The sequence below is a fragment of the Sceloporus occidentalis genome, unplaced genomic scaffold (genome assembly GCF_023333645.1).
Source record: "Sceloporus occidentalis isolate IW3139 unplaced genomic scaffold, rSceOcc1.0.p SCAF_3, whole genome shotgun sequence".
In the NCBI taxonomy this organism is placed as follows: domain Eukaryota; kingdom Metazoa; phylum Chordata; class Lepidosauria; order Squamata; family Phrynosomatidae; genus Sceloporus; species Sceloporus occidentalis.
The window spans coordinates 90229519-90254952 of NW_028316983.1; the positions used below are offsets into that span (position 1 = coordinate 90229519).

Here is a 25434-nt window from a genome sequence, read left to right on the forward strand (position 1 = left end):
ATCTGAACAACAGGGTAACAAATTTAAAAACACTTTAAGGCAGAATTGTAGATGATAATTCCTATGAAAAAAATAGAATTTGACCCACATGTGTTCATAGTAACCACCCAGTATGTTGTCCCAGTAAAGTCCAGCAAATGTTAATGGAATGTTTGAACACTTGGGATAAGATTACTTATCAGGAACCTGTTTCCAGTGTTTTGTACATAGTGTGCCCTGTTTCCAGTGTGTTCAATAAAAATATCGTTTTCAGAACAATATTTCCAAACGTCAGTGACTGGGACCCTGTCTGCATGTGCCAGAATACTTTGGGGGCAGCCCAGAGAATTCTGATTCTGGAGCTGCTCCAGTGTCCCCCTCATGCTCCCCACTCCTAAAGCTGGAGGTTGCTGTCTCCTATTCACACACCAGCCTCCTGCTTTGCGAGTTAAGAGGAGGAAGAATGCCTGGATTCCTTCTGCACCTGACTCATGAAGCTGGAGGGAGGCTTTCCCCTCAACCCTTCTCAAGCTCTGAGACTTTTCTGTCAGTTTTCTCAGGGATTTTAAGATTTTAAGCCACCTCTATTTTGTATCCTCCTACACAAAGCATGATCACTGCTCCTCCCCTCCCCAGCTCATGAGTGAGGAGGAATGTGGGGGCCAGTGACCTTTGCTCCAACTATGCACACACATGCCACAGCTTCCCCACGACAACCTGACACTCACTTCCTTCTCTTCCTCTCTCACTCCTTGCCATGCAGTCTGACACTAAGGGAACACTGAAAAAGCATTCCTCTCTCTCGAGGGTGAACTAATCAGCACCTGAGGTCAGCAACCCCTTGAGAAACTGTTATGCCCCAGGGGAGCGGAGGGCGGTGCCCCACTGTTTGAGAATCTAGGTGCTAGCAGAATCTGTTCACAAATGACTACCCACACTGAGATTGGCTCAGTGTGAGAGTGGCTTAGCACTTTCTCATGATGTGTGGAAGATGCTGACTGCACTAGGCCTTTCCATGTTAAAATATAGTCAACCTGTATCCTACGTTTCTGTTGAAAGCTGTGCCCAGAGTGGTACACAAGAAATACCAATTTGTCCAAATATGTTATATATGGGGGGAAATGCAAATATAGCATCTTCTGAGGTAGTCATTGCCTTCTAGGTAGTGTGAAGGGTATTTGGTTGGGAGTGTGGGTGCATAAGCCACAAACCTATCTGATTTTATCATTTTCAAGGAGGCCAAGATATTCTCAATTTGAAATAGGCATGGTTCTGCAAATTTCTTACAGAATGGAGAGTTTTTATGTAAATGTGAAATTGAGATTGCATTTGTGCTCCTGGATCATACCATGGGGCAAATATCCTTAATAAATCCCAGTTGTCTGCTTTCCAGAGCTTGTTAAGGAATCAGGCATTTCTCTCTTTTCCTTCAAGTAGCACAACAGGCACATTTACCTGCTGATTGGATGTATGAACACAATTCTACCTCCCCATTAACCAAAATGGCCACTGATGGGCCCCCACAAACCCCTAGCCTGATGCCAGCACTGCCCACCATGTGCATTTCTATCCTTCCACTCCAGTAAACAGGCCTGTGATCCCATGGAAGTATGCTGACAGGCATTTTGGCTCCACCAGTGCTACATACAAAGGAATGTATAAATGACCACATAATAAAATATTAAGGATCTATACATTGGATGGATGTGTTGTATCCTAATCTTGACATTTTAATTTCGTACCTGTAAATTATGTTTCTAGGGTATTTTTTATCAAAAAAAAAAGGTCAACAAGAGTGTTGATTGTCATAGTATGTCTTAGCATTCATTGTATTGTTAGATACCACCATTTTGTTTAATATCCCCACCCACATTAGCTTTTTGGAGTTGTTGTAATGCTGTTTGTTCTTTGCTTACAGTCTAAGGCTCTTATCCCTCTTCAAACTGAGGCACATCCAGAAACAAAGCAAAGAGTGCTGACCAACTACATGTTTCCTCAGCAACCCCGTAGTGATGAAGGTAAAGTACTGTCAGCCAGGTTTTCTAAATACAGAAATGTATGTGATAATTATTTAGTGCCAATTTAAATGTTTCACCAGTGGTACTTGTAGCTTTTCTAATACACCCCAAAAAAATATTTTGTATTTCTGAAGGGTTTGGTACTTCTTTAAGTAAGTATGGTTGTTTTTTAGCTTTATACATTTCCTGAAAGTTTTCCTTTAAATTAGCTTTTGTCTTCTGGTGTCAGAATTATAGGCAGCTAAGGCTGGATTAGTGTTTTTCACTGACAAAAGCTCTCAGTGACCTTAGCTACTATCCCTAAGCATCCTCATAACTTGAAGCCTACTGTATGACATATATTTGATTGTTTGCAATCACTTCACATAGACAGATGTAAATGTTCACAATTAATTAATATCTATAAAATAAGGCCCGTTACAGACCGCCCAAAAGGCCGCTGCCAGTTGCAGCGTGGTGGAGCCGCAGCAGCCAAACCGCATGACTCCTCCGCGCTGCAAAAAAGGAGCGCGAAAATCACGCTCCTTCCGGCAACCCGGAAGAGACGTCGCGAGTGCCAAAGCGCGCACTCGCGACGTCTCTTCTGGGTTGGGACGTGCGGACGCAAAGCGTCCGCTACGTCAAGATGGCAGCGCCCATCTGTATAGGGCGCCGCTATCTTGACGTATCAGTTACGCGCGAGGGGCAAGGCACGTCCGGAAGCGTCACCCCTCGCGCATAATCGCAGCGCAAGGACGGTGCCTCTTAGTCCCGTCTATAACGCGCCTAAGTAAAGTTTGTAGGCTGCATACTTTTTCACATTGCTGTTAATTTAATAGTAGATTATGAGGTAGCCTTTATTTGATTCTGGCATTACTTTTCTAACTAACTATAGATTTCCAGTCTGACAGTGATAGTTTTAATCCTACTCTGTGGGAGGAACAGCGACAACAACGTATGACAGTTGCCTTTGAATTTGAAGAAAAAAAGGAAGAAGAGGAAAATGCAGGAAAAGTTAAGGTAACTGGGATTTTATTCATTGGTTTTTGCTTTGTCTTGGTTAGACTCTTTTATTTAAATAATTAGTATTAGAGTAAAGCTTCATGTGGAACAACAAATGAGAAGAATATTGGAGGAGCCCAGTTAATTGAGTAGCACTGACTTAAATTTCTTCTTTGGTATTTTAACAAGCACTAAAGACCTTATAATGTACAGAGATGGTTGATAATGCTGATAATTAAATTGTTACATTCAGTATTGAGTTAAGGCAATCCTTTTATAGTTACAAAATTACTTAATGCCTTGAATGTTCAAGTATATTGAAAGCCCTTATTGTCTTCTGACCTTAACAGAAATTACTTCTTCTGAATATCTGTATCTTGCATAAGGACATACCTGCAGCCGCTGTGCTCACAAGAGCTTATGCAAGAGTTTTGATGTATAGAGAAAAGACAAAATGTCCACCCCTTCAGTTCCATGTAAAGAAGCTAACTATAGTGTCAGTAGCAATGTCTTCTAACGTTAGCAGAGGAACACACTGGTTTACTACATCTGAAAGCAACAGGCTGTTTAAAAGAGCAGACCCAGCACTGCATACACCACTCATTCTTCTAATGCATCACCATCACAACCCATTCCTACTATTTCCTGTTTGAAGCAAACCTCACACTCTGCCCAATGGTGATGCTGGTCCTAGTGCTGACAGACATCATATAGTTGTTCTTTCAGGAAGGATTAAAGGTTTATATAGACCCAGAACATAACCAATGTGAAGATCCCTTGAATGTAAAACAATAGGCTCACTAAAATTGTTAGTCCTAACTAGAGTGTGCCTGCTGAATCACCGGAACTGACATAAGTGTGGATAGAAGCCCCATTAATTCAATTAGTCTCTTCAAGTTGGGGCTAATTGCTGGATTTAGTCCCATACAGCTGTCTTTGTGTGAAACCTTAATTGAAAGCTAGAAATATCCTATAGTTAAATATGAGAAACTTTTCATCTGAGAGGACTCACAGCATATTTTTTCCATATAAAAATGAGAGGGGGGCTCACTAGAAATTCAGTTGTCTTTTGTTAGTGTTTCTGGACTTCACTATCTCACTTCCACAATAAGATCTAATAGAATTTGCATTTCATGTTAATTACTACCTTTTTCTTTTATGAGTCTTCAAAATACAGTTGGTTCTCTGTATCCATGGATTGTTTTATCCACAGCTTCAACCATCCACAGTCTAAAAATATTCAAAAATAATATAAAATTCCAAAGCAAACCTTATTTTTGCCATTTTATATACAGGGCACCATTTCACCTTACCACTGTATTTAATGGGATATACCATACACAGACTTTGGTATCCCAGGGGGTTCCTGGAAACAAATCCCAATGGATACCAAGGGTCCACTGTATTTATTTATATTTCATTTTTATGCCACATTTCTCCCAGAAAGGGACCTTAGGTGGCTCACAAATAAAATAGTTTAAAAATTTACAATAAACGTTCTAAAACAATTAAAATCAAATATGAGTGTCATATCTATACCACATCCCAAAGATTTGCTTAATGTCACAGGGTAGTTTCCAGGAATGGTGTTCTACTGACAGAATAGTGGTAATCAGTGGATTGCCACTAATCGGTTCCCAAAGCATTGCACTAGTCTGTCACCAAAGCAGGCCTCCAAGCAATTGCAAGGGATTAGGAAACCCCTCAACCAGTTCGGTTGGTGTGGAAGGCTAAAGCAGGAAAGGAAGAGGAAGAAAGTTCCACTGGAACCAGTAGTAAGTCATTGGATTTAGCTCATAGTTGCCTTGATACCAATTTTTTGTCCCAGCAGAGGCCCCTATCTGGACAGTCCTATAACTGTTTCCAGGGGCCTATTTAAACAACTAGAGGTGGGCACACACATTCAAAATATAATGCATATTTTCCTTAATCCAGATAAGGGCCTCTGTTGTGAATGCTAGCCTTCGAGAATGCTTCCAGCAATATTTTTGTGTGAGCACTGCCCTTCTGGATTGAGATGAATGGTTTAATTTCAAACTTGATTTAGTGAAGTGAAGAGTCATGTCTGTTAATTAAATCAGTAACATTTAGAAATTCATGAAATTCATCTATCAGTGAAGTGAAATGGAGAATTCGGGGGAAAACTAACTTCCATTTCTGTTTTAGCAAGCGTATTTACAAGACAGTTTGTGCAAGCAAGAGAAAGGAATTATTCATTTCTATAGCCAGATTAGTCATCTTATTTTGTTGTAAACATTTTTTTAGCTTAAAACCTTTTGGCCTCACAATACCACGGGTAAATGTAAAGGCTTTTACTTGACTGATTTACTTCTGAACTTTCAGAGAGTTTGCAAATTGCTTTATGTGTTGTTCTCAAACTAGAAATGTGCTCTGTAAATCTAAACTACAATTTAGAACTGCACTAGAATAAAATACTATTCTTACGTTACATTTGTACAGTGTCCCTGCTGTACACACATATAACTGACTTGTTACTAGCAGCAGTTTACAAACTGGAAGCCAGACTCAGAAATGCACTTGCCTTTTTTTTCTTAGATCAACTATTGCCCTATTGTTTATGCAGTTCATCAGCACTTATATTCACCATTATCAAGACTAACCACTGGGATCATACGGTGAAGTTTGGATCCTTAGCCTAACTGTAGTTAAGAGCTTTAAGTTAAGATCTTCAAGGTCTTTATTCCATGGAGCTGTTTCCAAGTTTTGCTTCCAATTTGCTGACTGGTGTTCTCTGGAGAAACTGTTATATCTTTACTAGTCATACTATTTCTGAAATACCTGAAATGTTATCTTTTTAGCATCCTTTGATTCTAAGATGACTTGACACATGGATGTGACTGCAGCATCAAGCAATTACTTTTATGTGGTCAATATCCATTGATACTATAAATCTGCCTTGGATGCTATTGTGGGTGAAAGGCTGGATATAAATCCTTGAAATAAAGAAATGAATAAAAACTTATTTATCTCCCTGATGTGAATTTAATTGCAATGTTTTTAAAACCATATTTATTTGGTTGTTGCAATTCAAAAAGATAAACATGTGTGAATTACCCATAATTTCCATTTAGTTTTAATAAAGGTAATTGCAAGTCTAATAAAATTGCATATTTTTAAGGTGGAAGGGAACCTAGAGTACTTTCAGTAATAATAGCATAAATGCCAATTTAAATATGTCAAACAGATATTTTATGATTTGTCTCAGTGATGCTAGACTTTGGGAATGCTAAATGTGTCTAAAGGAAACCATGTGGAAATGTTTTTATTATATTATTTTTGCAAATTTTAACTTTATTAGGTCATAATAAAATGGTTATATAGAAATGGTGAATAAATGGGTTGTTGAAAGTGACTCTCTTATATGTTTATTCAGTAATCATAATGCAGAGTAAAGATGGAGTCTCACTGGTGCTTTCAAGACACCATTGATTTCTTTGGCATCTTGATTACCTATGCATTGCATGTCAACTGCAGGCATCTTTCTGTTTGGCTGATATGAAGACATGATTCTGAGGAGTCAAACAACTCTATCAAGAGCCTGATTTTTAAGGAAATAAGTGCCCTGAACAGACTATGTATTCATATTCTAAGGTTTAAAAGGGCTTGCTTTGTTATTTTGTGTTAAATGAAATGTTTGATAATAAATCTTTTAACTTAATTTTCATAATAAATTTGTATTGATGGACCTTTTGGTCAAGTATTTCATTGTTTGCTGACATGAATTTGACATTAGAAATTAAAAAAGAAATTCTTCTATCCAGGAATATTGCACTTTGGAAGGTTTTTATCCCCAGCGGCATGCTACTTCTGAGGTAACTTTAAATGTGAAACATAAAAGACCATGAATAGAAAGGGAGTCTAGACTTCATTGGTAATTATCATTTTTAATATCAATATGGGAATATCTTCACCCTAATTCTATCTAGCACATCTGAGAGTACATTTAACAATGAAAGTTAATATTGACTCTAAGATAAATTGACTTTACTCAAATCTTCTTCCATGGTTAATTTAGTTACTGTGTCTTTTTAGTGTCCTTTGCAGTGCATGTACTATTTGGCTTACTTCCCAGCTATCTTTAAATCTTAGTTAAACCATAGCCCTGGTCATGTAGTAAACCAAATTAGATGATCAGCAATTACAGTATTTCCATTGTAAACCAATTAGAGTTATAGCAGTGCTATATTCTACACATCACTTATTTAGTTTTCTTGTTGGAGTTGTACATTGACTTGTAACATAGTATTTCACATCTGCTATTGAGAGCCATGTTTGGATGTGCTTGTTCGTTCTGCATACTTAATTATACTTCAGTGCTGAGTGTAAGTTGCTACCATAGTTTGTACTCTTCACATCAGTCAAGCTTTTTGAATGGATGCCTATTAATGTTGCATTGGAACCTTGGCTGTACATGCCACTTTTCCTTTTGTGGTAGATTTAATAATATCACATTTAAAAATAAAATTAATAATATCACATTTTTATACAAATAGATCCATCAGAGCAGGAAAAAACTATTTCATATTGGTTGTGCAATCCATAAAATTAATGAGCATTTAAGTCTCACTGATTTCAGTCAGACTTAAAAACATATAAACTTTTTTGGATTTCTACTAGTGTGTTAAAATAAGTTATCACAATCTTGTATTATAAATCTAAAGTGATTTCCCATATATTACCAGATTTCTAGATTCTGTCCAAATGATTAGAGGGTTGCTTAACTGCCTGAGCATCAAGGTATAATTTTAACAGAAGTATTGTCAGGTTATAGAGCTAATGGGGGGGGGGAATCAATTTTAGTAAGTGACACCAATTTCAATTCGCCATGTTGTAATTGACATAGGCGTTACCATTTTAGAGGCACGGTATAGCAAATGTTTTATGTTAACATTGTCTCAAATGCCTATACTCACTGTCTCTATGTTTTGCGTTTAATATAGACTTGACAATCAAAACTAGATGTTTATTTTTATTTCCTATTTGTGCTTTTAATTTATTTTGTTAAATGAATGCTCAGGTTGAAATAAACCTAAAGCGCTATCCAACTCCATACCCAGAAGACTTAAAGAATATGGTGAAATCTGTTCAAAATCTGGTGGGCAAATCTACCCATGGAGTGAGGCCTGAGAATTCAACACCAACTGCCAGCTCAGAGCAAACTGTGAAGGAAAAATATGAGCACAAGTGGCCCATGGCAGCGAAGGAAATGTCAGTGGAGGTAACAAGCAGCAGTGCGATTAAAACAATATTTGCTAATATCCGTGTAATATAGGTCACTTTATTAAGATATGAGTAAGCTTATTTGTCACTCACTCTCCATCCCTCCACTTATCTCTAAAATCTAAAATTTTTCATATGTGGTGAAATTATAAGAAAGCAAAAAGTTACTGGTCTAAGATTTATGTATCAATCAAAAAAATAAAATAAAATAAAAGCTAGATTATGTAATGTTACCAAAAATGTTTCTGCTGAGCATTATGGATAACAAATAGATACCTTCTTTGATATACAAAACAGCAGCAAGAATATTGTTTGATCATTGTCAACCAGACATCATGCTGGACCTAGAGGACCTAGAGATTTTAAGGAAATTATCACAGCGAGCTTACTGTGGTTAAAATGCTGATAAAATGCTCCAGACGCATGAAAACGTGAGAGTCAGTCACTGAAGCATTGCCTCTCCTCTCCTGTCAGCAAAGCGTTCGCGGAGCAGCCATTTCTTCATAACGTAAGTTCCTATTATTGAAGAAATGGCTGTTCCATGGATGCTTTAAAGACGGGAGAGGTGAGGATATGCTTCAATGACAGTTCAGAAGCGTGACTGGCTTGTTAGAAAAAACTCTTTGTTATGGGTGATGTCTCATGCTGCCGGTGGTTTGAACTGGTACCAACTGGAACAGATGCAGTCTTCTCTGGAACTCAGGAACAAAGTAACTTCAACACAGATTTTCACTCAAATGAGGGTTTATTGACTTTGTTGCTATTTACACACTCACAGCAGGCTACTATACATCTATTCTCTCCATGCTAGAAGAAAATTGAATGTAACATCAGTCTTTGTTCTCTCACAAGATCATCTTTCCCACCAAGTGGACACACCTCTTTCCCATGAAGTCACCATGTAACACAAGAGCATAACAATAATACATTTTGTTTATATTTTGTCTCAGGCAATGTCCTTGAAGACTTGCTCTTCCAGGTGTAGACTTTCTGGCCTGCAACAGGAACCATTTTAAACCTTAGTTAACCATTGACACATTTGAACATTTTCAATACAAATTAGAAATATATTTTAACATGGCTATCACACCTTTCTGCTTCTGGAGCATTTTGCTGGTTTTTAAACCACAGTAAGCTTCCCGTGTGACAATCCCCCTAGAGAGAACACTTTTCTAACATAGCAATAGCATTTACATTTCTGTACTGCAGTCTCTAAGTGGTTTACAACATGTAAGCCAATTGCCCCCAACATGTTGGGTACTCATTTTACTGACTGACGAAAGGATGGAAGGCTGAGTCAACCCTGGAGCCCATCAGGATTGAGCTCACAACAATGTGGCTGCATTACTGGCATTTAATCACTTCACCACCAGAGCTCCTTTTCTATGTATATGTAAGTTTCCAGCACAATTGTATAGTCAGCTTCCATTATATGTTGACTATAGACTTATGCTTTTCACACTTTCACAGGGCTCCTGAAACCCTAATACCAGCAAATGTGGAGGGCCCACTCTATGTCTTTTTGGTCTCCCCCCACCACACACACACACACCTTTTCTTCTTTTATTTTATTTCTTTCTGATTATTTATTTTTGATTGCATGTTATTTTGATTGTAAATGAGACTGTTCATACTAAGGGAAGTAAAAGAAAGAAGAAGGAAAGAAGGCAGGCAGGAAATCACAGGAACACAGGGAGTTAAATCCAGTTGCTGGTTGCAACCAAATAGGCCCACTGAATCAATGATTGACATAAATATTGACTTACAAGTTCCTATTGATTCAGTGGGTCTGTTCTAATTGGGATTATCAATTGCTTATAGGCCTGATAGTTTTCAAGGGACACTATATGCCACAAAAATGGCCTCTAAGAGCTATACTTTGTCAACCTCTGCTATAATTAAATACAATTTTACTTTAAATCAGAACTAGGTAAAGTGCAGCCCATGTTCCACATGTGGCCTGTCACATTCTGTCTCAGATTCAAATATGTATGTAAGATCGTGTGTGTGTGTGTGTGTGTGTGTGTGTGTGTGTGTGTGTGTATGCATGCATGGTCCAGAATGTCCCCAGATGCACTGTAAGGAGGTGGACAACATTTCCACCATGTTTGGAGCCATCCAGGGATAAAAAAATAATTTTTGCAATTGTTTTTTTTTAAATATTTTTGCTTCAAAATGCCCACTTTGGGGAATGCATTTTGTGGGACAGCCTGAGCCAGTTTGGACCCAGAAAAGGTCTTTATTTGAAATCCAACATAGTGAAAATACTTCCATACCCCCAGATGCATTTGATGACATTTTCTTTATTTTTAATTTTAATTTTGGCCAGAACAAATCTGCCCCTTCAAGGTCTCCTTGGGTACTAATGTGCCTCCTTGCCTTCCACAGTTCCCCACCCCTGTTTTAAATGGTGCTACTTGGATGTTCTTTTCTTTGTGGAACCAAATACTAAATAATTCTACAGTCAAATGAAAGTTATAGCCCAAACAGGCAATGCTTATGCCAGATCAAGTAGATTAGGGTCCAAAGAACCAGAGAGGGTGTAGTCAGAGCCCTAGTCAGTCTTGAGTTCCAGAGAAGGCAGGTTTGGCAAAGCACAGCATCTATTACACTTTTAGTGACAAATTGCTCAGCCTCATGTTTATTTAAAATATTTATCACCTCCCATCCCATAATGTGCCAACTCTAAGGCCAGGTCTTTATCAAGTGGTGAGGATCATCAGTGAGTGCAGGCAAGATGATACTTTTGCATGACAATGTTTAATCATATTTACAAGGGAAACAGAGCAGTCACACCGTGGATGTCCCTGTTCAAGACACATACTACTGTTGGCAGCTTATACTCAAAATTCATGCATGTGTCTATAATAATATTATAGAACTTGGTATTCAGTGTTAATGTTGTAGTGTGATTTCTCAGACTTCCCCTTTATAATGTTACTTAATTATTCAATATGTTTGCATTCTGCAGGACCCTTTTGTACACCCTGTGAATGATATGAGGATAGGAGAACTTCGACCCTCAATGGCTGAAGCACCATTGTACCAACCTAAACTTGTTCTCTTGGGGAAAGAAAAAAAAGGTACTCATTTTATAGTTATTCAGAGACATAGGTTGTAATATGTCTAAGTAATATATTATACTTTATTTTGCCTCTTTTTCAAAACTGGCCAGACCCTATTCAGAAATTATTTTATGAACCTGCTGTCGTAGGCTGGCCATTGCATGTCTAGTGATTGGAAGGAAAACAGGCAAAATAATGTTTCTGTACTGTTTGGATATTTTTGCTCCTCCTTTCAAGTGGTCTTTTCTTCTACAGTTGGACCTCCACATTTGTGGCTTTGACTTTCGTGGATTTGACTATTTGCAGATTTCAATAATATGTTCTCTCTAGGAATCTCTAGGTCCTCCAGTGCAACTCTGCCAGAAGTTGACCATAGGTAGGGTTGCACTGGAGGATCCAGAAATTACTAGAGAAAACACTTCTCTGGGCATTTGTAGGTCCTCCAGAATGATTCTGTTGTCAATCCCTGTCAGATGAGGACCAAAGAGTTGCAGTGAAGGACCTAGAGATTCCTAGAGGGGTGTTCTCTCAGGTAAAAAGATTAATGGTTTTTTATTTGTGTTTTTTTCCTGTGTCATGGGGGTCCTTTGCCTCTAACTCCAGCAACTATGGAGGGCCCACTTTTCTTCCAAGCAAAAATATTTCTCTGATTGTCTCCATCAAATAAACCTCCAATCCTCTAGGTGTCAAATACTTTAGGAAGGGTGAGGTGCCTATTAAAAATAGGGGAGTTATCCCACACACAAAAAAACAACAAAAAAACAAGAAGAGTAAAAGGCTGGGGAAGAAGAAAAAAGAAAGAAATCTCAACATGTCAAATAACAAAGTTTAAAGTTTACTGAACAAAAATGTCATTAAAGAAATGTTATGAAATCTGAATGAATGTGTACACATTTACCAAATGAGCAACATGATAATAAAGTAATCAAGGACAGCCATAGCAAATTAACCTAACTTGAAAATGCCCTTATTGTATCTAGATCCATTGTTCAGTCCTCTTACTTGGTTTTCCAGGTGCAGCTGGACTGACTCTTTCTTTTTTTGACTCTGGCCTTTTTTATGCTCTGATATAATTTCTTCCTCTCTAGTTTATCCATCCATCTTCAAGTAATTGAGAAGATAGTTTCTTGTTTCTGCTGCTAAGTTCCTGCTACCTGGCAAACTCCACATACACACACTTTTGTGCACATTTATAACATTCTGTTTCCTTGAATGGCTTTTTAAAACCTTCGTTGAAATTTTTAACCTCCAATTTCCAGGGCTGAACTTCCTGATTTCTCTACTCTAATTTTCTTAACCTCTAAACTATTTGTGTGTTGCCTGAAACTAACACACGAACATACACACACACACAAAATAAAAATGCAACTTTTTTTACTAAATAAAACTAAATAAATTTCATATATGAAGGATAATTCTCTTCCTTTAATCAAAAGACACAATATACGTGTAGCTCCCCCATGGGAAAAGCAGCACAGAGGTATATGTTCACAATCAAGGAACTGATAATGCTGACACAATTGGATGCCCCTGTCCCTGTTTTAAAGTTTTAAAATACCATAATGAAATGTTCCAAACAAGGTACAAAATGTTGGTTGTTACCTTTAAAGCCCTACATGGTTTGGGTCCAAGTTATCTATGAGATCAGTTTCTTCCATATAATCTGCCCCCTACACTGAGGTCCTCTAGCAAACATTTACTTCAATAGACTGACAGCTGTTACCCAGAGGTAGGCTTGCCATAACCCGGCTGCAACCGGGAATTTCCCGATTTTGGGGGCCCTGAGCCCCTCCCGGCACGGGTGCAGCCCCAAAAACGGGAGCCCCCCGGTTGCAGCCTGGGTTGCTGCGCCCCAGGCAGGCCTCGCTGCCCTCCTCCTCTTCCTCGGGGAGGCGGGGAGGAAGAGGAGGGCAGCGAGGCCTGCCTGGGGCGCAGGAAGCAAAGCTGGAGGCGGCGCCTCCCCGCGCACCCGCGCCACCCTCCTCCTCCGCCCCCTCTCCCCCAGGCCGCGCGGAGGAGGCGAAGGTGGATGGAGGCAGCACCTCCTCTGCGCGGGGAGGGGGAGAGGAGGTGGGGGAAGGTGGCGCAGGCGCGCGGGGAGGCAGGGGATTCCCCCAGGATTCCCCCCCCAGCGAGGCCCTGGGTGGGGCTTCGCGATCGCAGAGTCCTCCGAGGCCTGGCATGGGCTTGGAGGATGCTGCCTCCCAAGCCCTAGCCAGGCCCTGGATGGGGCTCTGTGATCGCGGAGTCCTCCCAGGCCTGGCATGGGCATGGAGGACGCTGCCTCCCAAGCCCTAGCCAGGCCCTGGATGGGGCTCCGCGATTGCGGAGTCCTCCGAGGCATGGCATGAGCTTGGAGGATGCTGTCACCCAGGCCCCAGCGAGGCCTAGGACAAGGTTTAAAAATGTAGGACCTTTTTTTTTTAATTTCCTGGCCAGGAAATTAAAAAAAAAAAAGGTCCTACATTTTAAAACCTTGTCCTACATTTTTCCCGGTTTGGAGGTCCCCAGGGATGGCAACCCTACCCAGAGGACACTTTTTTAGCCTTCCCCAGATTATGGAATGATCTGTCAGAAGAAATTTGTCAGTGGCGTAGTACTTTTACATTATGAGTTTTAAAGTATAAATTGATTGTTTTTAATATGAATGGGTTTTATATGCTATTTTAACTGTGGTGTATGTTTTTTAATTGGTGGTGTGTGTTTGTAACTGGTGGTATGTGTCCTGTCTGTTGTTGTTTTTAATCTATTGTTGTTCCCCGCCTCAATCCATAGGGAGAGGTGGGTAAGATATTTATTATTATTATTATTATTATTATTATTATTATTACTATTATTGACCAAATATCACCATGGGTAGCATTCATATTTCCTCATATAAACCCTTATTTTAAAATGACAGTTCAGAATAGTCATGATTTGAATTCTGAACTCATGTATTTAAAATAAAAAAACTGTTTTATTTGCTATATAACATTCTTTGCTATAAATGTTTTCAAATATACTACTCTGTAATATCAGTCACAAACATGCTGTGTGCCCAGGCATCCAATATGCTGGTTTCATGCTTCCAAAATTGGCTTTAATGAATCTGTGAAAAGTACAAAGAATATAGTCTAATAATGATGGTGAGATCTTCGTTCTTATGAAAAGGAACAGCTGAGAAATTATGTAGCAATAAAGATCAGCAGTAGCTAAATTCTTCTTCTGAGGTTGGTGGGATGGGGTGGAGTGGGATCTGATCAGTTCAGAACCATAATGCTTGGGCTGGACCACATCTTCTTGTCTTTGGCAGTAACAGTGTGATTCATGGATGATATGAGGAAAGTATAAACAATCTCATTCTCCTTACTCTCCTTTTTCTCTTCCTCCTCTTTGTCCAAATGAATACAGTTCTATAAAACAAACAGAACACAATATACTTTGCACTTGAAGGATAATAATGAAGTCTTATATTGCAGCAAGACAATATATGCTTATTGATCAAGATGATGAGAGAATCACAAATAAAAATAAGAAAGGGGAAAGATGTAATATGTATAACACACAAAATTATCTCTGTAGATGAAGTACACAACTTACCAGTGTGATTCCTAGGTGGGTGACAGCCGGTGCAGGGAGGATCTGCCTTGTACTCCCCCTCCGCCCCCCGGCTTGGCTAGACAGCTACAGCACCCCACCCCCAAAGCCTTCAGAGTCCTGCATGGCTGCTTCTGTGCAGGACTGCAAAGGCTCCTCCCCTCCCCCCCCCCTCAGTCTTCAGAGTCTTGCATTGCTGCAGCCATGCAAAACTCCAAAGGCTCCTCTGCCCCTGCAAAGGCTTCAGAAACTACGTGGCTTCTGCTGCGCAAGAGTCTGAAGGCTTCTCGAAGCTGCTGCTGCTACTGAGGGAGGTGGTGCTGTAGCCTCTGTAGGGCCCATTTAGGGTCTGGTACAGCTCCTGGGTAAGCGGGAAGGCCCAGTAGCCATGCCAGTCCCTTTAGGTGTACCACCCCAGAGGGGGACACCCCCTTCTGGGTTGTCACCCAGTGTGATCCACACCCCTGCACCCTCTCACTGATACTACTGCAACTGACTATACAGTTGGACATTGTAGAAGTGGGAACACACCAGTTGTTTCATACATATGTTAGGTTTATCTTTTCCTCGCCCGTGAAATTTTAATTTCATATTTCTCATTCCATTTGCAGAGTCAACAGATGAGTCTGTAGCAGATAAAGTTCACTGCATGAATAACAGTGTTTCTTCAGGAACCTACTCAGACTATTCACCTTCACAGGCTTCTTCTGGGTCTTCTAATGCTCGCATTAAAATGGGGTCTTTGCAAACTACTGCTAAAGATGCTGTGAACAATTCTTTATGGGGGAACAGGTATGTTCACATGCCATGCTCCATTTGTAATGCCAGTTTTGAATATAAATAAAGATAAGGAATCCTGAAGTTTAAGAACTTAAATAATTGTGAAATGTAAGAACTTAAAGAAAGAACACTTTATAAAACAAGGAGTCCTTAAAAACAAAAAGATAGGAACTTTGGTACTGGAGGTAGAGGTGGACGTGTTACATTTTTGTACCAGTAAAGTAGTGCTTGAGCCCATGTATGGTTTCAACATTTCTGAATATCTTCCATCCTGAGTTCACGATTATCTGCATATTTCCAGTGTATGTTACACACATTTTAATGGTATCATATCCTTGTAACACAATTCCCAGGTATATAGCAGAGAACAAGAATATGAGAACCATAAATGTGATTCATCCTTCACATTTTTTCTCTCGCACATGGAGCCCTATATAGGGTGGTTAAATTAACTAGAGATGGTTTTATTCCATTAGAAATGCAGTAGCCTGAATTTTCAAAGAGACTGTGACATTGCTTGCAGGCTCACTGCTGTGTACTTCATATGGCACAAAAATCCGTATCTGTTTACATGTGGATTTTTCCTCTGTGTAGAAAGATAATTAAGTTTATGCAGAAAAAACATTTTATACACATGTAAATGGTGCTTAGTGGTTAGGATGCCAATTCTGATGATCAGAAGATCTGAAAGTTGGCAGTTCAAGGCCCAAGTGTTGCATGATGGGGTGAGCTCCTGTCACTAGTCCCAGCTTTTGCCAACCTAGCAGTTCAAAAGCATGCAGATGCAAGTAGATAAATAGGTACCACTTTGGTGGGAAGGTAACAGCGTTCGATGCAGTTATACCAGCTACATAACCACCAAAGCAGTCCTCGGACAACATTGGCTCTTCGTCTTATGAATGGAGATGAGCACCACCCCCTACAGTTGGTTACAACTAGATATTAATGTCAAGGGACTACCTTAACCTTTTTTAAATGAGGATATTGCTCTTCTTTCTCTCTCCCTCCCTCTCTCATTTTCTTTGAGATTGCTTACAAAATACATTGATTGCACTTGGATGTTTGGTTGGAACACAATACAACCAACATGAAAAATATTTAAGTACTGTTCATATTGAGAGAAGAATTAAACTGTGGGATTACACCCTTTATAATTTGGTTACTTTATTTATTAAAAATATTTTCTGCACTAGATTAAAATTATCAAGTATCTGTGGGAACAGAAGTTCAGTAGAATTAACATATCATCTGCCCAATCTCAGTGCAGAGCTTGATTTCAGCAGACATTTACAGGAAATGAAAATTCAATTTTCCTGAAGATCTGTGTTAACATTAACATTAAAAGTTCTGTTCCCAACTCAGCCCATATTCATTTTATAAATATTTGATTGAAATATTTTTCAAACTTCCCATTTTTCACTGTTTTTTATTTTTTATTTATTTATATACCGCTATTCCAAAGTTCATAGCTGTGAACAGCAAGTAAGCTAATTAGCAAGTAAGCTAATTTGCCCCCAACGGTCTGGCTACTCATTTTAGCGACCTCGGAAGGATGCAAGCCTGAGTCGAGCTTGGGCCGTTTTGCTAGTCTTGAACTCGCAACCTTGTGTCGCACTGCAGGACCTAGAGATTCCTAGAGAGAACACTCCAGTAGGCATTTGTAGCTCCTCCAGCACAATTCTATGGTCAATGTCTGGCAGATGTTGGCCACAGAGTTGCACTGGAGGACCTAGAGATTCCTAGAGAGGTGTTCTCTCAGATTAAAACATAGTGTTTTTCTTATTTGCAGTTTTTCTACATTCATGGGGGTCCTGTGCCCCTAACCACAGGGACAAGTGTATTTATAAAGTTTTGAAATCACCAGAAAGTAGTACAGGCAAAACTGACCTTCCATGAAAGAATATAAGTCTGTTTGCTTTGGACAATTGATTCCACAGGAAGCTGTAGTTTCTTCACTTAACCTTGTATTCTACTGTATTTTTACTACAAATGTTAGGGGAAATAAAAATATAGATGTGTCCCCCCCATCCAATTTTCTATTCCATTTCTAAAGATCAATAGAGCTAGCACTGAGAATTTACCAAAGTTCCCAACCATTTTTCTTATTCTGTTGCAAGTTGGCTTGTATTCCTGCTCACTAATAAACTGATTAAACTATATTTACTGTACAGCAATGGTAAGGTGAGGCATTTTGTTCTTTTATGATAGCTTCCTTTTTGAAAAAAGTTGATTTTTTTTTTCATTTTAAAATCTATGTTTCTTGCAGGCTTGTCCAATCTTTTCCTCAACCCCTTGAGACAAAGCCTTTGCTCAGCCAACGGGAATCTGCTCCAGCAGGAAACATGCAGCAGCATAATGATCGACGTCCAATGAGTGACACCTTTGCTGACAGCTGGAATGATGGCTCACATTATGACAACACAGGATTTGTAGCAGAGGAGAACACAGTGGAGAACCCCAGCACTAACCCCCTCTTAAGCTCTAAATCAAGAAGCACATCTGCTCATGGCCGCAGGCCTTTAATTAGGCAAGACAGGATAGTTGGTATTCCCCTTGAACTCGAACAGCCCACTTTGAGAAACACGCCTGAATCAGAAGTGCCTCCATCAAACCCTTGGCAGAACTGGACGAGAACCCCTAGCCCTTTTGAAGATAGGACAGCCTTTCCTTCTAAACTGGAGGGCACCCCAAACACTAGCCCTTTACCTGAAAGGAAAGAACTTGTGAAAGACTCTCCTGAAATAACTAGCACCTTTTCTCCAGGAACACAATGGGAATATCATGATTCCAATGCTAATAGGAGTCTTAGTAATGTGTTTTCACATATTCATTGTCACCCGGAGCCTTCTAAAAACATCATTTCCATCAGCAAGAGTACAGAAAGGCTTTCTCCAATGATGAGGGATTTGAAGACTAATAGATTTAAAAAATCACAAAGTATAGATGAGATAGATATTGGCGCTTATAAGGTTTATAATATTCCACTAGAGAACTATGCAGCTACTACTGACAATGCAGGAATGCATGAAAGGTCAGATAAAATGATGGGAACAGAACATGGAATGTCTAGTATGTCTCGTAGTCAGTCTGTACCAATGCTTGATGATGAAATGCTGACCTATGGAAGTGTTAAGGTCCAGCAGCAGCAAAAGCCTTCTGTGACTAAAAAGGTGTATCAGTTTGACCAAAGCTTTAATCCCCAAGGATCAGTGGAAGTGAAAGCAGAAAAGAGGATACCACCACCTTTTCAGCATACTCCAGAATACATTCCCCAGCAGACTAAACATGTCTCCAAGGATTTGGTAAGCCCTAGAGCCTACCGTGGATACCCACCCATGGAGCACATGTTTTCTTTTTCTCAGCCTTCTGTTAATGAAGAGACTGTAAATACTCAGTTCTCAAGTCAGGGATCAAGGGCTGGGTTTTTGAGAAGAGCCGATTCACTGGCCAGTTCAACAGAAATGTCAATGTACAGAAGAGTGAGTGAACCACATGAACTGCCACAAAGCGATAGGTATAACAGACATCAGTATAGAGGAGCTATGGAACGCCAAAGCAGCATGCAAGTGTCTGAATCCCAGTTCCTCAAAAGAAATGGCAGGTATGAAGATGAACATCCTTCATATCAAGAAGTGAAAGCCCAGTCTGGAAGTTTTCCAGTTAAAAACCTTACACAAAGGAGGCCATTGTCTGCAAGAAGCTACAGTACAGAGAGTTATGGTACCTCCCAAACCAGGCCAGTTTCAGCTAGGCCTACAATGGCAGCTCTGTTGGAAAAGATACCATCAGACTATAACTTGGGTAACTATGGTGACAAGCCGTCAGATAACACTGATATAAAGACAAGGCCTACCCCTGTGAAGGGAAATGAGAGCTGTGGTAAAATGCCCGCTGACTGGAGACAACAGCTACTTAGACATATAGAAGCTAGAAGGTTAGACAGGGTATGTTTGGCATTTCTCTGCAATTAATCCCTTTAGTTTTTATATTTTTATATATCAAAACTATCTGCTTGCAGTGATTAATATGTTATCTAATAATACTTCCCAGATTTGTGTTATAGACAAATAAAACATGAGGGTTTTTTTTCTATACTGAATTATAAATGATGAGTTAGTAACAAGGTTCCCTGGGTGAAAACTAGAAAAGAACTTCCCTGATGTCACACTGGGTTTTTAAATACAAAAATGATAATCTCTACTTTTAGTAATGTTGATTTCAGTAGTGGATTTCTGATTATGTTAAACGTCTTTTCAAAGTCAAGCATCTTTGTCAAAACAAAACAACAAAAAACCCTAAACTTAAAATTTTCCTTTTATGATTTGTTAGCTCTTGTTCAATAATGAGAGAAAATAATAACCCATTACAACAATAATGAGAATATTTGACCTAGGTAACCTTATAATTGATGGGTACAATTCCAGATCCTACAGAATTCTTGCAGAATCCTTATGAAGGATTATGAATTTGATAGCTCTTCCTTGTCAGACTGCATCATTATAGCTGAAGAATTTGAAGATATAGCTATATTAGTCTGTAGCAGCCATATGTAGAGAGTTCTTGTAGCAATAGCAATAGAAACTACATTTCTATACTGTTTATCAGTTAAGCTTATTACACAACACTTGGAGGAGCGGGAACGGAACGGGAAGAAAACATGTGTTACCACAAGGGAGAATGCCGCCAATGCTGCCAGGAGTCCTCAAACCATTCCCCATCCATTCCATGGCAGCCAATTTTGAAGGACGATTTTGAACCATTTTTCAAAATCGGCTGCCAGGAATGGCTAGGGAATGGCTGGGGAATGGCTTGGGGACTCCCAGCGGCATCAGAGACGTTCTCTCATGCAGTAGCACATGTTTTCCCCCTGTTCCATTCCGTTCTATTACCATTCCTCCAAGTGCCGTGCAATAAGCTTAAGTGAACTAAGCATTCCCTAAGCAGTTTACAATGTGTAAGCTAATAGATCCCAACAAGCTGAGTACTCATTTTACTGACCTACAGAAGAATGCAAGGCTGAGTGGACCTTGGAGCCCCTGGGATCAAACTCACAACCTTGCAGCTGCAGTACCAGCATTTAACTACTGTGCCACCAGGGCTTCCTTTGTAGAACCTTTGAGACTAACAGAAAGAAAGAAGTTGGCAGCATGAGCTTTCTCTCATGCATCTGAGGAAGTAGACTTAAGTCTACAAAAGCATATGCTACTAAATTCTTGCAGTTGTCTCAAAGATGTTACAAGATCTCTCTACATCATTGTAGCTGCTTTGTGTAAAAAAAAAGTCTGAAAACAAAATCAAGACCATCACATTGAATGTGTCACTCTACCTTGGCATTATATTGGCCTTATTTTGTTTTGTATTATCTTTATATTATTGAATGTCACACCTCTTATTAAGACTTTTACAGACTTGAGTAGTTTTTTCATCAACCTGAATTATCTTTTTTATATATATATTTATTTATTGACTTCTACCTTGTACATGAGAGTCAACATTGTGTAGTGGTTTGAGCACTGGACTCTGCAGACTAGAGTTCAAATCCCTACTTGGCCATGGAAATCCACTGGGTCACTTTGGGAAAGTCACATTCTCTCAGCCTCAAAGGCTGAACAAATCTTGCCAAGAAGGCCCTGTGATAAATTCGCTTTGTTATCCTGTTGACTTATGGTGGTCCCATGAATTTTGTAGGGGTTTCTTAGGAAAGAAATACTCAGAGATGTTTTTTTCAGCTCTTCCCTCTGAACTCTATGGCAACTGATCAATCTTCCATCCAAGTACTAACCAGTGCTGACCCTGCTTTGCTTCTAAGATGAGACAGGATCTGGTGCCTTTAGGGTATTTATATCCTTCTAGCTTTGCTTAGGCTCACTGTAAGTCAGAAATAGCTTGAAGGAACATAACAAGAAACATTGCAAGTCTTCCAACTCATATTGTTTCATGGAAATATGCATTGAAATATGAAGTATGTATTTTTCTTCCACAGTTAAACATGCTGCCAATGTTTCATAAAAGAAGTGAAAGTTGAGACTCACAAATAATCTGAAGCCTGTAGACCTCATTCTTCAAACTCCTGTAACAGAATTACTCTTGTCTTGCTTGAAAGTCTTGCCTCAGTGGAGATTATCGCCCAGCCATTTGGCTATAGACGGGTTGGGATCAGGGCAGAATGGGGGAATGGGTGTTATCGCACAGTAAATTGCCACTGTGCTGCCACCCAACCATCACCCGTCCTCCAGGCACACTCTGCCGGCTGATTTTGGTGGCATGAAAGGCTTCCGTACAACCAAAATCAGCTGGGAGAGCACGCTTGGGGGATGGGTGAGTTACAATTTACTGTGTGACACTCGTTTTTCCCTGTTCCACCCTGATCCCATCCCGTGTATGGCCAGGGCAAAAACGGCTATGCGATAATTTCCAGTAATTGCCATCAGAAATATTTTACATTAGGTCACTGTGTTTTTCAATGGCGGAAATTCACAGTTCAGTTGTGACTCACTGAAAGTCGAACTGCCCAATAATGTCATGTAGTACTTCTGTCTTAACACTATAATACTGCAAAGTACTGGTTTTTTTTTTTTTAAAAAAAATGCATATCAGAATTGTTCTGTCTAAGGCATATTCTAGCTTGTATCCTAGTTACTTGATCATTTTCCATGATACTTCTGAATGGATGAAAAGTTTTCAGCGGGGGATCATTCACAAATGCAATCTTCATTTACAGTGCTGCTATGCTTTGGGGACTGTAATACATGAGTATAGTCTATTTTGAGACTGCAAGTCTTATTTTTAGGGCCCTAGTAAATGTTATAAAAGAAAGTGCACTGGCCATTATTGGTGCAGGTTGGAAACAGGTACTCATGGTGTACATGATTTTGTGAAATGGCATGCAGGTATTGTCCCCTCTGAATTCTGCTGTCAGAGCCAATTTTGTCAGTGGATATATCCTGCTGAATCCTAGCCCCAGTGCTTCCCTATACTTGAAAGCCAAGTAAAAATTCCAGTTTGGGGATCTTCAAGGAAGTCTAATTGCCAGAAATGAACCAGTCAATCTAAGGGAAGATAATCTTTTTTCTTTTTCTGTTTAAGTGCAGATTTTCTGCAGTGGGTCCTGTGTGGTTTTTTGTTTGTTTGTTTGTTTGTTTGTTTTTGGTGAGGGTAACTAAATAATTACAAAATAATTATAAATAAAATTATAATAATTTAAAGTAGTGACCTAAAACAAAATGCTACCAGCTGCTGAGCTTGGAACAAGTATTGTAATGTAATTTGGGTTCTGGGGAGAGGTCTAAAAAATAAAACAGACATATTATTATTATTATTATTTGCTGTTAAGGAATAAAATGATCTGATTTGGGGGCTTTTTCCAACTCTGAAGCTAAAGTCTGAAGGCTGTATAGAGTGAAGTTTCCGGAAAATGGGAAAAGGCAAATGACATCCTACATGTTCTATATGTCACATCCTTTGAAGTCCGTATGTTTATTTTGTAAATGTCCTTTTTAAAAAATGCATACCCTCCAACTTTCCCAGTTTGGCATGAAGACTGTCAGTTAATCCCCTGCAATCCCACTTTTCCAGATGCTTTGACAATTTTCTAGTTTCTCTCTTTTCCTCCCAATTATCCCCTTTGCCTTCAGCTTATTTCAGTTGTTCCTAACAGTTCAGAGTGCAAATCAATTAACTCAGGAAGGAGAGAAGAGAAGAGTAGGGGAAAAAATTTGCCCTTCCCTGTAGACTCAGGCAAAAATAGACTAGCAGTCTCTACTAGCTTAGGTGTTCTTCTTCATTAATAATGTTTGCCAGTCTAACCACACTCTGAACTTGCTTGGCCACATCTGTGAAAAGTTGGAGGGTATGCAAGTATATGTATTTTTGTATTCTTAGGAAGTCTTACAAGCAATGGTGGTCTAGTGGAGCCAAGAGTCAAAGCCTGTGAACATTTTGGTTAGCAGGGGCTATGACATCAGTTACTACTACCATTGCCCAGACTCCCTGTTCCATCTGGGTTTAGCTGTAATCTCCACAGTAGGTAGCAGGAAATTTAACTTATCCAAGCAACAGAGCATTGATATACATTATTCCAAGCTTGGCCACATTTCACTTCCAGTGAGGCTAATGAGGCTTAACTCACAGTTAAGTAAGTACTGTGTTGTAGCCTAGGAACAGGACTATTTAAGGTAGAAGTGGCCAACTGGGGGTGGTAGTTACATTGTCCTCCTGGAGGACCCTGGAGAGCTGCATCTCAAACCTCACTATTTTTAAAGGGTATAGTATAGTATATAGAGGAAAAACTACAACTCAAAATACTCCCCCAGTCTCTGTGGGAGCAATTTTGCTTATTTAACAAGCTCATTTGGGGAATCCTATTTTGGGGATCTAATAAATCTGAATAAATAAAGGGACTTATTTAATAAAGAATTCAAATTGGACCCAACTATTACTTGATGTCTCTCCTGGGCCTAAAAAGGCCCAAGGGGGTCCAAAAAGTTTGAATAAAAATAGTTTGAATTTTTTTTGTGTTGGGGGGGACAAAACTGGAAAGCTCTACTATGAGGATGCAGGGGTTGCATGCAAACCATGGGCAGTACTTTCATCACCCCTTACCTAAGTCTAGTATTGAAAAAAATGAAATAATATTGTATCTAGTATTTATATGAAAAAAATATTATTAATATGCTGGATGCAGTGTCTCAGCGGTTAAGACACTGATTCTGGTTATTGGAAGATCGGCAGGTTGGTAGTTTGAGACCCAAGCACTGTGTGATGGAGTGAGCTCCTGTCACTAGTCCCAGCTTCCGCCAACTTAGCAGTTTGAAAGCATGTAAAAGTGCAAGTATATAAATAAGTACCACTTCAGTAAGAAGGTAACAGCATTCTGTGCAGTCATACTGGCCACATGGTCACAGAGTAGTCTGACAATGCTGGCTCCTTTCGTTTAGTTATGAAGATGGGCACTGCCGCCTACACTCAGAACTGACTTGACAATTTTGTCAAGGGAGAACCTTTACCATTAATGATATTATAACTTTCCAATTTTAGAAATGATCAAAAAATTGACATAAGGCATTCTGTTGACAAGGCAATTGGACATTCAGATTTTTTCTTAAATAATAAGAAAGTAGAAGAACAGTATATAGATTCTACAGTCTATCTGTTGTATTGCTATTTGGGAAAATAAATTTCTTTCCCCAGGCTAAAGGGTTCAGTGCTATTTGAGGAGGTTGTCCTGAAAATGTTTACATCCCAGTTATAAGTGTAATCAGGTAAAGGGTTCAATATTTATTGAAAGCTATGACCAATTGTTAGTCTGAACTAGAGTAGACCCATTAATTGGCAAACTGTGAAGTCAACACTTCAGTAAATTCTATTTATTTTGTCAGCCTACCCTAACTGGAATTTAATCTTATTTAATTTCTGGTTTCAGATAGGGACACACACTTAGCACCTGTCAGAAATCTGTTAAGAACTGGTGCATATGTGTATTTACCTGCACACACCCATACATATATTTTAAGGGCACACATCTACAAAGAAGAGACCATTTTTATTAGTACAGAGTGTAAGCATTAGGCTTAGCTGCTCTTCCCTTGTTCAGTAACAGGTCTGGCATCCTGTTCAGCAATTGCATGATTGTAAGATGGATTTACAGTCTCATAATACTCACATTTACAATTGTGCTTATTGTTGTTACTGGAGCACATTATTCCATTGTAATTCTCTACATAAGAGAATATAGGAGTTAATATATGAATGCAAGCATGCATTCTGTGTATCAATTGACAGATTTATATTTT

The 25434-nt window shown here is 39.3% G+C and overlaps 1 protein-coding gene across 5 annotated transcripts in view; it reads left to right on the plus strand.

The window, feature by feature from the left end:
* Nucleotides 1–25434, plus strand: part of LOC149316409 (leucine-rich repeat-containing protein 7) — a 239048-nt gene that overhangs the window by 181585 nt on the left and 32029 nt on the right. For all 5 annotated transcript variants that reach the window (XM_089515424.1, XM_089515427.1, XM_089515429.1 and 2 more), the window contains exons 14-20: nt 1898–1997; nt 2872–2996; nt 6761–6811; nt 8017–8217; nt 11191–11302; nt 15475–15655; nt 17910–19587. In XM_089515424.1, coding sequence (XP_089371550.1) covers nt 1898–1997; nt 2872–2996; nt 6761–6811; nt 8017–8217; nt 11191–11302; nt 15475–15655; nt 17910–19587 — 2448 coding nt within the window. The remainder of the gene's footprint in view (nt 1–1897; nt 1998–2871; nt 2997–6760; nt 6812–8016; nt 8218–11190; nt 11303–15474; nt 15656–17909; nt 19588–25434) is intronic.